This window comes from Tenrec ecaudatus, chromosome 18 (assembly GCF_050624435.1).
Source record: "Tenrec ecaudatus isolate mTenEca1 chromosome 18, mTenEca1.hap1, whole genome shotgun sequence".
Classification (NCBI taxonomy): Eukaryota; Metazoa; Chordata; class Mammalia; order Afrosoricida; family Tenrecidae; genus Tenrec; species Tenrec ecaudatus.
Window position 1 is genome coordinate 22,383,487 of NC_134547.1, and position 17,669 is coordinate 22,401,155.

The window sequence follows — 17,669 nt, forward strand, 5'->3', positions numbered from 1 at the left end:
GGGTGCAGTATAGCACTGATGAAACATACATCTTTCTTCTAGTTCTTTAATGCTTCCTCACCCACACTATCATGACCCTAATTCTACCTTACAAATCCAGCTAGACCAGAGCATGTACACTGGTACAGATAAGTGCTGGAAACACAGGGAATCCAGGACAGATAAACCCATCAGGACCAATAATGAGAGTAGCGATACCAGGAGGGTAAGGGGAAGGTCAGGGGAGAAAGGGAACCGATATCAATGATCTACTGATAACCTTCTCTCAGGGGGATGGACAACAGAACAGCGTGTAAAGGGAAACATCGGTCAGTGTAAGACATGGAATTTTTTTTACAAATTATCAAGGGAACATGAAGGAGGGAGGGTGGGGGAGGGGGAAATGAGGTGATACCAAGGGCTCAAGTAGAAATAAAATTTTGAAACAAATGATGGCAACCTATGTACAAATGTGCTTGACATGATGGATGTATGGATTGTGATAAGAGCTGTTTGAGCCCCCAATAAAATGATTTAAAAAAACAAGTGCCCATAAGGCACTTTTTGATGCACACTATACTGCCATTGAGTCAATTCTGGCTCATTGCAACCCTTTAATACATTACAGTATAACGTCTTTCAAGAGGAAAAATACTTGTGCAATTACTTGAATTGAGAACAGACTGTCTATTTTGTGGAGTAGCATTTTTACTTAAAAGTACGGCTGACTAGTTTATTCAGATCTGAGTAGGTGGTAGACATTTTCTTGAAAACAAACAGCGGGAGTTAGTTGCTTCAAGGAAAATATCTCTCGATATTGGTTGCCAATTATACAATCCAAGCTTTCATGTTGTAAAGCCTGTATTTGCCACCGTGAGCTTGTCGGGGCCCGAATACTTAAGTTTCTGATGGTAAGAAAGATCCTGTTGGTACTAACACATGCGGGTTGCTTTTTCATTTTAATGCACAGAGAAATGTGTCAACATACAGATTTACGTAAATCAGTTAGCGGATATTTTGCAAAGGACCAATATATGTTACAAAAGGATGAATTTTTATGTTAACAAGGTACAAAAGTTCATTGTTATAGTTTCAGATCTTATATTGCAACAAAGCGCTAAAAAATGAACACTTAAGTTGTTCTATCAAAGAATATCCAGTATATCTAAGAATATTATTAAAATACTCACATCTTTTCAAATGACATAGATTGTAAGGATAAACTTTCTTCATATAATTCTATTAAAATGATCTATTACAACAGATTCAAAGCAGTCAGTGAAAATCAGATGTCTTCTTTCAAATTAAAGACTATATTTTCAATAATGGAAAATAGTGTTTCCCAAAGTGGGCAATACTGCCCTTTGGTGGGTGCTGGAATGATCCAGGAGGGACTGCAAAAGCAGTTTTTAATTACCAGTGGAGCACTGAGTAATTTTTTTTTTCTAGAATAGGGATAGTAAATCTGGTAATTTTGGGAACCTATGAAAAATAGGCTACTTTTCTCATTATTATTTTAAAAAATAAAACCTTTGAGGTAAAAATAGTCTTTCAATGTCAATCTTTCATAGAGCATTGTTTTAAATTGGTGAATATTTTTATAATTTCTATTTAAATTTCTCATAGGTATGAGAGCCTGCACTCATACACGTAAAGCGCTTTTAAATCTTTAATCGCTTTATTTTTTGGAATCACTTTAAAAGCATGAAAAAGTCACAAGATAGACATTTTTAGACTTGCTGGCATCACCAGGCAGATTAAAATAATAGCAAAAGAGCAAGTATGAAAATGACCCCCTGTGGATTATAACCTTGACCCCACTGTTCAGAACAAATTGTTTGATGACATTATATTAAAGAATGACCGAAAAGGGCAGAAACTGGAGTGGATACAACCTTTGAAATGGGGGTTCTTTCTGGTTCAGTTATGATAAATGAAACAAAACAAAAACAGGCCTGAAGCTGTAAAATGTAAGTTAAACTGGAATGTTAACCAGAACAGGAAAAATACACCCTGCTAAAAACAAGAACCACCTTCTTTGCCAATCAAGAGATTTGCCTACTGTATAATATGCTTATTCGTGCCCTTGATCTCTAAGAGGGGGTTTCTAGATGGCAAACTAACAAAAGTTAGCTCAACCATGGTGGCTAATCATGGTAACTTACAGGTGTGCCCCTTCCCACAATCCTGGCAATACTCCAATCTCAAGATGCTGGAGAAGGGCTCATCGCACCTTTTCCAATTCTCTTATTTCAGGGCTTTGATCAACAATTTTCTCCACTCCAGTTACCATTCCACTTGACCCTCTTTAAAAAGTGAGGTCTATTTCAATTTTACTTCATCAACCTTGACTGCACCAGTTTGAACCTCTTTGAAGTCCACTTTGAAAGACAGCAGTCACACCTGACTAGATCCACATATCTGCAGCTTTCCCACTGTTTGTCCTCAGTAGTTCATGCAGCACAACAGGGATGGCTCTCAGGAGAAAGCAGGTGTCCTGCGCAAAGGGGTCAGAGGGTGCAGTTCAGGGCTACCACATGGCTGTAAATTACGGACAAGACCCTAAAGTGGAGGAGTCACAGAAAAGGCCCAGAGTGGGTATAAACTTCCCTCAGCCCCTTGGTGAACAGCACTTCTGCAGGAAAGACTACAAGAAGCCCGAAGAAAGAGAAAACGAGAGCCGTGGGCAAAGGCTGCTCAACAACTAGAGAAAGGGGCAAAGATTTCAGTAACTTCTGCGCTGAGAACCCATTTTTCAGTCCAAATTTTTCCAAACTAGAAAAATCTGATTTTAAACGCTTTCTTCTTTCCACTGAAGCCATTCTTAAAAGTAAAAGCTCTAACTGAATTCTAGACTTTTCTTAATGTTATAATAATTTAAAAGTAGGCTATATTGGCATAAGAACTAAAAACATAGAGGAAAGTATAGAGATCAGAGATGTAAAGGTAAGTGAAAAAAATATCGCTACAAAAGAAATCTTTAAACAAAAACTCAAAATGTAAAGTTCTTGTTTTTCGACCAGCTCCATGTAGGTCTATACACTTGTGAGGGTGTTTTGAGTTCTCTAATCCTTCCTCAGAGAATTCTGTGCTTTTCAGTTTAGAATACATCAAAAGAGTAGTCTCGATATTCTCAAACAACTAAAATCATGTTCCATTTCAGTGTTCTCTGAGGTTCAGTCAGGCAAGATCAGAGATGTAAAGCCAATGGAAGAAGGTTTCTCAACGAAATTGTCATAAGACAAACCGCTCGCAAAGAAGGAGTAGGTGCGCTGTTATTATGAAAAAATTCCTCAGCACAACTTTCCTGGCCTTTCCCTCATCAATAGAATTTTCAATTTTCTTAAAACTTCTTCCCTGAGGCTCACTTATCCTTCAAGAAAATCTACCAAGATCACCCCTTTGGGGTTCCAAACACAGTTGCCACACCTCTGTTTTGAATTGAACTAGCCCAACAGATCCCTTTTAAAATCAATTTTGTGACTGGACCTTTCCCTCTGGGTTGTACTGGTATACCCAAGGCTTCTCCCCAGTTCCAATTCCTTCCTTAAAATCATCTTCATTATCTCTGATTCTGCTTACAAGACTGATGGAAAGATCATCTCTTTGAGCTAGCTGATCTTCGTGTAATGCTTGCTGATGTTAAAATGCTTGTTTGAATTTGAAAATTCTGAACCTGTAAGATCCCAACGTCAATAGCGATCACGTTAATGGCAGGCAATCTATAGTCTTCTTCCATGCAGACTTCAGTCACAGTTCTGATTCATTGAGGCTGATGGCTGTCCCTCTCTTGTTTCATCTTCTGGTCTTCCGAAATCTTCTCAAAATGCAGCATTCCTGTAAACTTGCTGCAAACTTTCAATAATTTGGGAAGTTGCCTACTTGAGTTTTGTTAAAAATTGACATTAATCCTCACCTTAAAATAGATTTCCATGGGATCAGTTATTTTTTTTGGTAAAGCATTCTAATGAGATTAAGACAAGTGTTATTACTGAGAGAGCTTTTGGAGCCATGCACTGATCCCAGACATGTGAAAATATGCTTTATTTGGAATAAACTTATGTGTAAATGAACAGAATCCTAAAAGCAGGATTTTTGCCTCACTGTCATAAACTGAAACAAATAGATTGAAATAATTTTCAACAAGATCAACAAAAAGTTCATTTCAACAAAGTATGCTTCAACATATTGATGACTACATGGAAGAAGATAAAAACACCCCTCCATTCACAAACTTAACACAAAATGGATCAGAGAACTAATCATCGAAGGAAAAAAGTTTTAGAAAATAGAGGGATCTTCAAAACCTAAGAGCAGGCAAATATTGTTTGAAGGAAAAAATGATAAATTGAATTTCATCCAAGTTAATAACTTGTGCTCAGCTATTAAAATGAATAGGGAAGACAAAGGCAAGGGGCAATATTTGAAATGCATATATTGGGCAAAAATGCTTCTATACGGAATATGTAAAGAATTTCTAGCACCCAAGAAAAAAATGTACACTGTCCAACAGAAATGGATGAACGTATTTGAACAGACACCTCCAAAGAATAACAAGCACTTGAAAATATTCTCAGCATCACTGGTCATGAATCTCAATAGCAACTGAAGACATAGTACCATAGTCTTCAAAATGATTGAAAAGAAAATGCTGATAATATCACGGTAGGAAAGACGGTAGGATAACCGTAATTCTCCTATTATTGGCGAAAGTACAAAATAGTATTACTAACTTTCTTTGGTTCTAGTTTACTTTGGTGCTGTCGTTGAGCATATACATGGCAAAGCACGCACCAATTGAACAGTCTCCAAATGTACCCTTAAGTAATACTGACTGTATTATTTGAGTTACGCAACCATGCTACACTCCTCTGTTTCTCCTGCTCCAGTAACATAAACCCACTGCCTCCTCATGCTCTTATTGAATTTTTACTTGAATCCTATGAGCATAATACTCAAGGCTGACATGGCAGTTTCTAAAAACACCTAAGCAGATACCTGCCCTATGAACCAACAATACCATCAGTAGGTGTTTTCTGTGGGAAAATAAAAGTATATGCCTATAAATCTGGAATCAACCCAAATGTCCATCAAGACAAGATATACATATCACTTGTATATTTATTTATATGCCGGAGTACTATTCAACAAAGGTAACTGTACATACAAAAAAATATGAATTTCTGAGACACTAACATGAGTTCAAGCAATGTGAAGTCTGAAATAGAGAAAATTAAAATACATTGTTATAAATCACAACTGTGAGCATTTTAGACTGAGGGACTAACTTGAAAAGGGCTTGATGAAACTTCACGAGTCATCCTTGATTGGGGTTTATACTTTGTTAGGGTTCCAGGAACTTCACACTTATAAGATTTCTAGGTATTGAAACTATACTACAAAGCATTTGGTAAAGTAACAACAGCCAACATATCTATAAATAAAAGACAAACAAGGAAAGAACTTACATACGAATAGTGATACTCAAAACTAAAATTCAGATTTTAGAGGCATGGAATTCAGCTATGGACAGTCACTTTAAAGATCTCACGCCCTGTGTTCAACATCTTATATATAACCAGGTCAAGAAAGGTAATTCCAGAGGACAACTGTACTCATGCAGAAGTTATACATGGAGGAAGTTGTTTGAACAAGGGGACACTGTGTTGTTTACAATTAGGATGTGCACCAGGGTTCTAGCCTTTCACTAGACTCCTTCCATCTAGATGCTGAGCAAATAACACAGGAAGCAGGATCATGGGAAGAAAAATGTAGTATCGGGATTGAAGGCTCATTAACAACCTGAAAGATTGTTAATCGCTCTAGTTGAAAACAAAGAGAACTTGAAAAACTTGATGAAGATCAAGGGCTATAGCCTTCAGTGTGGGTTACACCTCAATTTAAAGAAGACAAAAATCCTCATCACGTAACCAATAAGGAGCATTATGATAAACAGAGATGATTCAGGTTGACAAGGATTGAATTTTGCTTGGATCCATAATTAATACTTATGAAAGTAGCAGTCAAGAAATCAAATGACATATTGCACTGGGCAAATGTGTTTCACAAAACTTATTTAAAGGGCTGGGGCGGGGGAACTTATTTTAAGGGTTAAAAAAGGGATTAAAGTACAGAGATGTCACTTTGAGACCTAAGTTGAACTTAACCAAGTCACAGTATTTTTAATCACTTCGTCTGCATGCAAAAACAGGACGAATAAAGAAGGCTGCAGAAACAGTGACTACTTTGTATGATGGTGTTGGCCAAGAACGGTAACTCTACTGAGGTTTTCCAGAAGCATAACAAAATGTTCCGTAGAAGCAAGGATGGCAAGACTTTGTCTCATGTCTTTTGAACATGTTATTGGGAGCGACCATTTCTTGGAAAAGACCGTCATGCTTGGTAAAGAAGAGGGTCAATGAAAAAGGGGAAGATGATCCACAAAGTAAATCAGCACATTGGCTGCAACAATGGGTTCAAACACAGGACATCTGGGAGGAAGGCGCAGGACCAGGCAGTGCTTCAGTCTGTGTACGTAGGGACACCTGAGTCAGAACCTAAGAGCTGTCTTCAAAAAAGGGCTTTAATAACAAAGTGAAGAGATTGGGAACTACATATAAAGGCTTAATATCCAAAATATATAAAGACCTCTAACAAACGCACCACAGAAAGATAACCCAATCAAAATTGAGCAAAGGACTTGAAAGAAGATACAGATGCGAACAACACTCAGCATCATTAGCCATTCAGAAGATGTAAGGCAAAACTACAAGGAGATATTACTTCTTTTAGGATGACTACGGTTTTTAAAAGTATCAAACCGTTTCCTAAAAACATTTTTAAATGTCAAAGTGAGATTTAACGTCTAATGGATTTCATCCAGTCAGACTCACCTAGGTAGGTGCAACGTGGATGATCTCTGTCTGTTGTCCACAGCTCTTCTCCTTGTTCTAACGTGTGAATCACGGCGGGTTTAGGCACGTGAACCCCTGACAAGGAAAAATGAGACTTGGTCTAAGCTGCTTGGGCTCCAGAGCTATTGAAGGAAGAGAAAGATCCAACTTCAGGGTGGCAAATGAGCATACATCCACATCTTACCAAAGCTAATCCCTTGCAATGAGCAGAGCATATTTTCTGCTAACAAGAGGGATTCATCACCTCTGAGCCCTAAAATTCAGAGTTCCACATGTTTCAAGAAGTCTTGAAAGAGACCAATAGTATCAAAAATAGTCTAATTTTCCTTACCCACAGAAATGAGGTGACAATAGTTTTCCAACATCACGTCCCTGTAGAGGGCCTTCTGAGCAGGGGCCAGTTGCAGCCACTCCTCCTGGGTGAAGTCCACGGTCACATCCTTGAATGACACTGATCCCTGTAAGGATACACTGCAGTTCATTCTCGCGTGACTGGAACTTGGTGGAAACTAGATATTGGCGACTTAGTTCTGACCATAAAAGGCGCCCCAAGGCACAGTCGTTAAAAGTACTTGTCTGTTAACCAAAAGGGCAGTGATTTGAAGCCCTCAGCCACTCCACAGGAGAAAGAGGTAGCAGTCTGCTTCCGTGAAGAGCTTTGGCGACCTATGGGGCAGTTCTATCTGTCCAACTCAACCGTAATTCTGAATATGTTAACTGGTCAAAACTCGTTTTCTTGTTCTATGTTATAGAAAAATGACTGAAAATGCATTCTTCTGCAATTTATTATCTCATGCTAAAAATATGAGGGGTACCCTAAAATACGGAATTTTTTCCAAAGCTATGTATTTAATTTAAAAATTTTTTATTGGGGGCTTATACATCTCATCACAATCCATACATTGTGCCAAGCACATTTGTACATTTGTTGCCATCATTTTCAAAATCTTTTCTTACTACTTGAGCTCTTGGTATCAGCTCCTCACTTTTTCTCTCCCTCCCTCACCCTTGGTAATTTATAAATTATTATTAAAAATTTTTTAAACAAAATAACCTTATCACCTTCAAAGTACTCTCCTGTACACTTAATCCATTTGTCAAATCTGTGATTCTATTCCTGGAAATGTTATTCAAACTCATCTGTTTAAATGGCTAACAGCACCTCCCTCATTTTTTTCTTCACTTCTTCTGTGGCGTTAAAACGCTGTCCTTTCATGAACCTCTTCATTCATGGACCCAAAAAGAAGTCACATAGAGCAAGGTCAGGTGAAAGGGACAAGAGAGGCATGCTGGGTTTTTTGTCCCAAACTGGCGCACTGAGATGGCTGGATGAGCAGGTGCATTGTTGTGGTGGCAGACTGTCTGACACCAATCAGGTCTTTTTTGTCACACAGTTACACTATCTTTTCAGAACCTCTAAATAGAAAGTTTGATTAACAGTCTGACTTGGTGGAACAAACTCCAAATATACAAGTTTACATTTTTGTCTACTAGGGAAATTGATGGACATCCAGAATGAGGTTTGTCATCAATCAACATTTCACTTTTTTGAAATGAGCAAACCACTCATATATTTTCAGTTTGTCCCATAGCGCTGTCCTGGTAAGCTGTGGTCAATGAACATCTTAACAGTATTTGCAGTATTTTTCTGTGGGAAACAGAAAGATCTCTCCCAAGTCATCTCCCCCATATATATGTTAGACTTAGGACACTGCTTGCAGCTAATGGTTAATGATTGTCAAATTACCTCCCTGAAGGCAGTCAGCTGCCTGACTACTGTCTGGTCCCACCACAAGTAGGGCCCACTCCCTGCTGTTAAGGACAATGAGCTACTTCTCCCTAAAGGCTTGCCCCTGTAGGGTAGGTTCACACCCTACTGATAATGGTTTCTATGGAGAGCAAGAGAACAGGTCAAACCGGCTCAGTGACATCCAAAGTTAGGCTGCCATCCTGAATCTAGGATCCGCCAATCTTGTCACATGTATACCCCCATTACCTCCCCTTCCTATTATATGGATACCTCTAGATCACCCCCATCCCATTACTGTATTACCTATAGCACAACCCTTTTCTGTCACATATATCTTCACCTGTAATTAGGGGGCTTGTACATCCCCAGAGATTTAAAAAAGCCTTGGTTAGCAATAAATCTCTCTCTCTTTCAAATGAGGCTGAGGGGAGCATGCTACTATGACTCCATTATTTCAATCTCTCTTCTCTCTCATGCTATGACTTTATATATTCTCTCTCTCATGCTATGACTTTATAATCTTTACTTATTATCACTGCACAATTGCGTCTACTGGACCTGTGATTATGAATTAGGGGCTGGTAACCCTGACATTTTTCCCAAGCAGGAAACAAAATTTCACAGCTGCATGCTGTTCTCTTAAATTGCCCATCACAAAAACTGAGGTTCTAGCAAAACAACTTTCACGAAAAAGTTCACTGTGACCAGAGAACCTTCCCAGGTGATGCCACTGGGTGCACTAACTTATAGCAAGTTGCTCAATGCTCACTCACTGGGAAAAATGTATACTATGAAAGTTCTGTACTGTTTAGTACAATTCCAGGTGATTTTGGGGGGGTACCCACCCATACTCCCTTGGACTTGTGAAGGCTGAAACACCTGTGTAAGCAGCAGCAGATGACTGCTATCTCAAGCTTATGGAATTGGCAGGACTTTGGTTCGGTTGCTTTGAGGGTGCCTGTTGAGCAGTGGCTTGGGACTATTATATATCTACTATTTTAATGACCTGCTTGCTTTCTGATATGTATTAATTTGATAGGCATGGTTCTGCCTTTGTGAATGAATGTTATTTTGCCCATCACCAACTCCCATTGTTTGTGTAAATAATGTTGTCACTTAATTTAATCTGTACAAGTCAACAATTCACGCATTGAGGTCTTAAGCCAGCCTATACTTGTAAAATTTCCTTTTCTCAACAATGCTTTAAACTCTATTATCATTGGCTAAACTAATACTCTTATGAAGGGCATTATTTCCCCAGAAGATGATTTATAATGTTCACTATCACTAAATGTTAATGATATCTCTAACGTGAACCAGAGACATATATAAACCATACACATATGAATGAATTTTGGGCTCCCACTTAATTCTACCTCCAATCTAAGAATAACTGTTCTTATGATATGGTCCTGCTCAATGCTCACCCCCATGAAGAGATCGCTGAAGATAACGGGTGCTAAAGTACGGCAAAGAAACAAAATGGTGCCCAACTGTCATAAAGAATAGTGTCTGGGGTCTTAAACATCTTCAAGCAGCCACCTAGGTGAGGCACCAACTAAGTCCACATGAAAGAAGCACACTAGCTGGTGGGATACAAGGACTGTAAATAATACAACCCCAAACCAAAGGAGGGAATGGTATCAGAGCTTAAATTGTGAATACAGTCAGAGGCTGCATGCAGCAGCTGCCCCAGTAACCCTGCCATTGCAGGAGCCACAGAGCAGTGGGCACCCAAGTCTGCAGTCAAGCTAACTGGAGCCAGCCTGCAGTCAGAGGCTCAGGGAAGGACCTGGCATGCATGTGGTCCTGGCAGCTGCCAAGGTGGACAGCAGCTCTGCTTGGGGAGCAGCATTGGCAGCTCTGGTGCCCGGACTGGGCAGTGGTGGCCCAGGGCCTCTCATCTACTTTCAGAGCCCTCCTGGGATCACAGGCGAGTGCTGGGGCAGCGGGGATGTCAATGGAAGCCCTGCAACCTGGAGGAGAGAGTCCGGGAGCAGGTCACAAGCCTTTACAATTGTCAGGAAGAAGAGCCACCCCTCCACCCCCGAGCTGGAGATGTCGCTGCTAGACATGGAGAGTGAGGACACCATGCAGTGGGGGTCGAAGAGCTGCTGGCTGAGTTACAAACCCACGGAGACCTTCACTCTGGCCTGCTGGGCAAGATCGGGGCATGCAAGAGTTGATCACTCTCAGAAGGAGGGTCCCTGACCAAAGGGAACAGTGGGTCCCACAGGACAATCACTGCTACTCCCAACCCCCACCAATCTGCATCTCGTAGCAACAGCAATACTCAGGGGGGTCCTGAAGCTGGGCCTGATGACATGAGCAGGCCTCCCTCCATCCCTGGCCCAGAGGCCTCTTCCCTTGCTCCCACGTTTTCCATTTTTGGACTTTTTTATTGTTATTAAAAGGACGGGACTTTGTGTTTTTGAAGTAAAATAAAATAAACTGTGAACACCTGGTTTGCAGAAGGCTACAGGTAACAGTGGAAGTCTCAAATCCATGTGCAGGGTCCCCACAAGGATGAATCATAGTGCAGGGATGGGAATACCTTACTATCTACACAGAGAACATTTTAAAGTCGATTATAGCAAATGTATTTATATTAAAATGTAATACCTTATCATTTGATCTCCCTTCGATCCATTCTAAAGTTTTTCAGTTTTTAATATTTTCTGTTTTTTTTATATTGAAATATTTGTTTTGTTCATTGTTGTTAGATTTCTGTTTGCTTCCTGTCTGTGTGTTGTATGATTTTCTGTATTGAAATCTAGGATAGGTAGATCGATAGAAGACAGTAGCTAGGTTGAAAGAGACAGTAATTGCCTACAGCGGCGGTTTTTAATCTGTAGGTCGCGACCCCTTTGGGGGGTCAAATGACCCTTTCACATGGTCGTCCCATTCATAACTGTAGCAATATTACAGTTATGAAGTAGCAATGAAAATAATTTTATGGTTGGGGGTTACCAGATGAAGAACTATATTAAAGGGTCGCAGCATTAGGAAGGTTGAGAACCACTGGCCTCGAGGCATGGCAGGGGAGGACACGGGGAATGGGGAGCTAACAACAAAGAGTACGAGACGAAGACATCCTGAAATTGACTGTGGTGAAGAAAGCACAAATCTTAATAAGATTGAACGATTACATTGTATGACATATGAAGTATATGCCAATAAAACGATTTAAAGCAAACACAAAAGGATGGAATATTTCAGAAGTTACACTTCTAGCTGAGTAACAAACTATGCACATGCACCGTTAACTCCTGCAGCTACACAGGTAGAAGAAATGAAAGAGGTCTATAGTGGCCCTGGAATACTGGAAAGGTTTCTCCTGGCGCTGGCAGATGTAGGGGGAAACAGACAGAGAGGAGGAATGTGAAATCCAGTTTCTATATAGGATTGCAATCAAATCTCTAACCTGACAAGCTCATAAAACAGGTTATCTTGGCACAAACTAATCGTATGAGCTCTCAGCTCTACTTCCTATCCTGTTGTAGAATCTAGGTCAGTGGCTATGGTTGTTTTTCCATGTCTGCCCCTAAACTACTCACAACTTAGATCTCACATCCATGTTTAGATAAGGTAAATCCCTTCAAGTAATATGTTCTTGTTTATGTCAAGATAAACTTTCTAGTCCAGCAGCACTTCTGGGGGAAGACTGAGAACGTTGATGAATGACATGAGTCTTGGATCCAGCTAGAATGTGTCCTTGGGGAGGGTTAAAGTATATCTGCCTGGAGAGAAACTGTGAACAAGTATAGTTCTACCATAAATATAAGGAGAATCCATAAGGAGAATCAAAAGTGCAACCTAGGAGACCGCCTGAGAGTATTACCTTAAATTTCACCCACTAGGTGACTTGTTTTCCTCACCCCAGGCAACCCTGACGGAAAACCAGTTTCATGAAAAAAAGTCCAATATCCAGAATGAACAGGGAAGCAAATGTTCACACACCCTAAACAAGGGGGAAGACGTGGGGTGGGGCTGTTGCTATTTCAGAAAGGAGAGAGGAAACATCTCACCTGAGACATGGCTTTGAGTTTTGAATGAGATGATGCTCTCTTCTGAGCTCTGGGAAGAGTCCTGGAAAGGCAGAGATGGAGGATGTAAGAAATCATTCTTGACGTGAATATCTCCCAAAATAACTCAGGTACATTTGCATTAATTTTCGCCACTTAGGCAAGTTGTACTCTCTGTACACTTAGGCAAGTTGTACTCTCTGTATCCCACACATGGACAAACTCTTCTCCTTCCCCAATCTTCGGAATGGATTCTGGGTCACCTGTTGTAACCTGGAGACAGGGGACATTGCATTTTGCCCTTGTAGCTCAATCTTCCAACTCCTAGACAGCACAGGTGTGCTACATTTTCAAATCATTTTTCAAACATTTTTTTTTACCAATTCACAGTTAGATGTGAATACCTGGACTCCCAACATCCTGATGAATTTAGTTGACAATAATGTTCTAATCTTTGCTTACAGTCTGTATTATAAACCTGTTCTAAATTTCTGATGATGAATGAAAATAATCTTCTAAGGAATTTAAAGAAATGTGTTTCCTTATAGAATGCCTATTTTTCTAGTGAGTTTAAAATTACAAATAAGGAAATTTAAATGTAAAGTTCAGGTTGTAAATAAGGAAAAATGTTTTCTTAGTTTCTCACATGACAAAGTATTTTGCTTTTTGAGCATTTTCCCTCTTGTATGATTTGATGTTTAATGCACATTTGTACAATCCTCAATGGATATGAAATGCCATCTTTATCAGACTACCTTCCATTACATATTAGAACTATCTGGACTATTTCTCTAGTTCATTTCCTCTGACTTCCTCTTATCATATTACTTAATAAGCACAGCTAAATTTTTTAAATTAGCTACTTTTATCATTACTTTACCAATAGTTAAATATAAGCATAACAATATTTTTAGTACAGGTAGCAGAAATAGGAAAGAAACTGACCAAGTATTTGACCCTTTCTATTTTGCATGTATGTAGACAGAGAGGATATTTTGATAAAGAAAGTCTTGAGTTTTGAGTCCATTGTGACTCCACAGGACAGAGTAGAACTGCTTGGTAAGACTTCTGAGAGTAAATCTTTACAGGATCAGCCAGCCTCCCCTTTCTCCAACGAAGTGGCTGATGGGTATGAATCACAGACCTTTCAGTTACAGCCCAATGCTGACACATTGCACCCCCGGGGGCCTCTTTAACTTCCATGGCAAATATTTTAACTAGCAAAATAACCAACTTAATTTCTAAAAGGTGGCTGACCTGGTGATTCTACATGTCCCAAGGACTTTGTTATTAGTTGATTCTGCTGGAAGAAGCTGGTTATGCAGTTCATGAGTGTTGAAAGCAATAGTTGTGGGGAAAATCTGTCTTGCTCTTTTCCTTCATGCCAGTTGGAATGACTCTATGACAACAGCTTTGGTTTGGTTAAAACACTCATGGAGGGCTATTCCTTTCAGCACTTATGGTGTTTACTTTCTGTGGTGTACCCCAACCATCTGGAACTTAGGAAAATCTTACCTTTCTTTCCAGTACTTACATTTCTATTTTATTTGCGAAATTGCTACTGAGTCATAACTCTGGAGGCCAACTTAGCAGCCAATACTCGGCTAATTAAATCTTGCATACCTAGTTGGGCAGGATCATACCAAAATTTTCTGTCATCCATCTATCCAGTGGGTCAACATGGTCACAAAGCGATATCATATGTAACCGTAGGTTTACAGACACCTCTACTGTTCCATGCACTCAAACATACCTCACAAAAACACAGTCCCACAAGCCACTCACACTCTAAGGCAGCACATTACCCAAGTGCACGGAGAGTCACAAGATCACTTCACAAGTCACTTAGGGGTCTCCCCAAAGTCTCCAACACCACTCACATCTAATCTACACACAGACACACGCGCAAGAAACCCCCAAAGCAGCAAGACGGTGCCCATTTTCACAATTGCCACAAGAAGCCTTTAAACAAAAAAGCAGGTATCCAAAACAGACTGGACAGACACACACCGTTAAACACACACGCGCTCCCACCGCCTGACACACCGCCTGCGGTGTATGGACCAGGTAACTTGCCCCTCGCAGACACCGAGCTCAGTCGCCGTGCTCCGTCTCCGTGCTCCCTCCGAGCCGCACCACGCCACGCCCCCATGAGCCACGCCCACCAGTTAGCCACGCCCCGTCGCGCCACACCTGGCCCCGCCCACGGACCACACCCGAAGCCCGGGTTCCTACAGGTCTGTGTGCTTGAACCCCGCGGCGCCAGCTCGCGTTCTAAAAGCCAGCGGGCACGGCCTGGGCTCTCGGCGTACGCCGCTCGGAGGCCGCCTCGCGCGGGCCTCGCTGCCCGGGCCGGCCCTTTGGGGCCTGCGCTCCCGGTCCCCTCCGCGGTCTTCTCTCTCAGGGCCCCGCGACCACCGGCCTCCCCCAGCCGAGGCCCCGGCCTGCGCCTGCGCACTGGCGCGCGCGCCCGCTCGCTCCCGCAGCCTCCCGCGCGGCCCCGGGAGAAGCGGCGCGGCCCTGGCTTCCGGTGCGCCTGCGCGGGTCCGCGCCGGGCTTTTCCGGCCGCAGTCGCTTGTCACGGGCTTCCGACGGCGAGTACACGCTAACCTCGTGGACTGTGGCCTTGTGGTTGTGGAAACGGGCGTGGTGAGTTACGGTGACTGAGTCTTGTCCCTCTGAGCGCATGTGCGCTGGGGTATCTCCGCTCCGGATTGTGAATGGGACTTCTCGAGCCCGGCGGAAACCTGAGTTTTATCACACTGCGACTGTCTCAGAGCGTTCTCGTGACAAAATGTGACTGAGTGTTGTCCCCCGCCTCCCAACACACACACACACACACACACACACACACACACGAGGGTCGCTGCTATTGAGTCGGTTCCGACTCACAGCAACCCTGTAGGACCGGGTAGAACTGCCCCCGTGGGTTCCTGACAGTCTTGCCGAGTAGATGGGCTCCTCGTTCATTCAAGGACACTAGAGCTTAGGTTTTTGCAATTCCGAGACCGAGAAATCTCTGAGCACTCTCCCTGTGACTGTCGAGGCTCCTTGTTGCCTGCTTCAGCCTAAAGCTTGATATCCGATGCTTAACACATAGCAGGCATGCAGGATAGTAAATACAGCCTGCCCACAGGTCAACTTTTAGTAGAATTTGGGCAAAATTGTACAGTAAACCCAAATCTGCCAAAGAGTAGACTGACTCAGAGTGACTCCGTGTAGGATTTTGGACGCTGTAATCTTTGTGGGAGCAGATTGTTAGGTTGTTAGTAAGTGCTATCCAGTCAGTTTTGACGCCTAGGGGTCCTAGGTACAACTGAATGAAGTAGCCATTTCAGTGCCATCCTCACCATTGTGATGTTGGAGCCCGTTGTGGCAGTCACTGTGTCAATCCTGCTCAGTTAGGGTCTTAGGTGTTTTGCAGACCCTTTACGTTATAAGGTTCCATGGACTGAGTAAGTACAGCCAGAATGCTCCTTAGAAGCGCGTAGGAAAAGACTTCATGTCATGTACTTGGGACGTGTTATCAGAAGAGCCGAAGCTTATCATAGTTGGGCAAAGTAGAGGATCAGTGGGAAAGGGAAAACCTTCAACTAGATGAATTGACATGGCAGTTATCACAACAGGTTCAAATATGACAATTATAAGGATTATGCTGGCGTGGTCAGTCACTATGAAATAGACAAGAGCAACTACCAAAACCAAGTCATTGCACACTCAAAGATAAGGAACTAAGAAAACAGGAAGTTAATTGTGATCACTATTTAGAAGTACAAAAGTGAGCCAAATGTTCATACTAAGAATGAATTATTAAAATAACCTAATTGCCATACAATTAGACCCAAATTATTATATATATATTTTTATCAGTGAATTTAAGGACAAAGTCTATAATTTTTGCCCCTCCGCCTCCCCTAAAGTTTATAGTTGTATAAGACATTTCAGAAATGTGTATGGCTAAGAATATTTTAACCCACTGACCTAGAATCAATAACCTGAAATTGGAAATGATCTTCAGAAGGAGTTTGTCTAAAAATAACTTCCTGTATTATATAAAACATTAAGTTTATGATAGACATTTATAAGCAGTTTTTTCAAAGTTTATATCTAACATGATATATAAACAAGTCATTCAATGGAGAAAGGCAAACGATAAAGCTACAATGATTAAACCTCTACTGTGGACCAAGATTCAATTTGAAAGTGCCACTTATCTCAATTATGCTCATTCAATGGATAATCTGAATATTGAAAGTACCTCATGTTGGTGAACTATAATGAAAGAATATATGACATTTGGTAGGCTTATTTATTTCCCTCACACTGATATTAATGCTGTTTCCTGTCATTTTGCCAGGCAGCTTCCTTGGCTTTTATAATGATTATAGCTCTCCTTCCAACTCTCTAGGGGAAAAAAGGCTTTAAATGAAAATATAGTAAGTTATTATATACTTGATGATATCAAAGGCACTGGTAGCATTGTGTGTTAAACATTTGGCTGATAACCAACAAGGTCAGCAGTTGGACCACCAGCCATCCTACATGAGAAAGATGAGAATATCGCCTGTAGTAAAGTGGTACAGCCAGGGAAACTCAAGAGCAGTTCTATTCTGTCCTGTAGGTTTGCTATGAGGTGGAATAGACTCAGTGTCACTGAAGGAGCTTCAAAAAGTTTGTGGAAATTTTCCATTATATTTTAATTCCATTTTAAAATAAACTTTCTGAAGCTTTCTGTATTCCTGAGGTTGAAATGACATATGTCTGTTGAAAAAAATTTGATTGATAATGTTGAACTTATAAAATAGGAAGTCAAAAGTACCCCTGATCTTGGTGAGACAGCACAAAAACAGGACACCTCCCCTGAGGAGTTTCCCAGTTTTCAAAGCCTTTGCACACAGTTTGTAATAACCATCCAAAACTGGGTCAAATGCTCAACAAAATAGGAATAGAAGGAAAATCCCACAACATATGTAAGAATATAATACAAAGCAAACAGCCACC

At 41.1% G+C, this 17,669-nt stretch overlaps 1 protein-coding gene and 1 long non-coding RNA gene across 5 annotated transcripts in view; one reads left to right on the forward strand and one right to left on the reverse strand.

Moving 5' to 3' along the window:
* LOC142432061 (uncharacterized) overlaps positions 1-15,167 on the reverse strand; it is a 78,292-nt gene extending 63,125 nt beyond the window's left edge. The window contains exons 1-4 of one of the 4 annotated variants that reach the window (XM_075537129.1): positions 14,203-14,219; positions 12,672-12,732; positions 7,225-7,351; positions 6,873-6,968 (exon numbers count right to left, since the gene is read on the reverse strand). In XM_075537129.1, the coding sequence (XP_075393244.1) occupies positions 6,873-6,968; positions 7,225-7,351; positions 12,672-12,732; positions 14,203-14,204 (286 nt within the window). In that variant the 5' untranslated portion in view covers positions 14,205-14,219. The other 3 variants (XM_075537127.1, XM_075537128.1, XM_075537126.1) reach the window with 3 other exon arrangements.
* Positions 15,168-15,177: 10 nt separating this feature from the next.
* The window catches only part of LOC142432091 (uncharacterized), a 49,577-nt gene continuing 47,085 nt past the window's right edge, over positions 15,178-17,669 (forward strand). The window contains exon 1 of the long non-coding RNA XR_012780867.1: positions 15,178-15,317. This is a non-coding gene — a long non-coding RNA (uncharacterized LOC142432091). The remainder of the gene's footprint in view (positions 15,318-17,669) is intronic.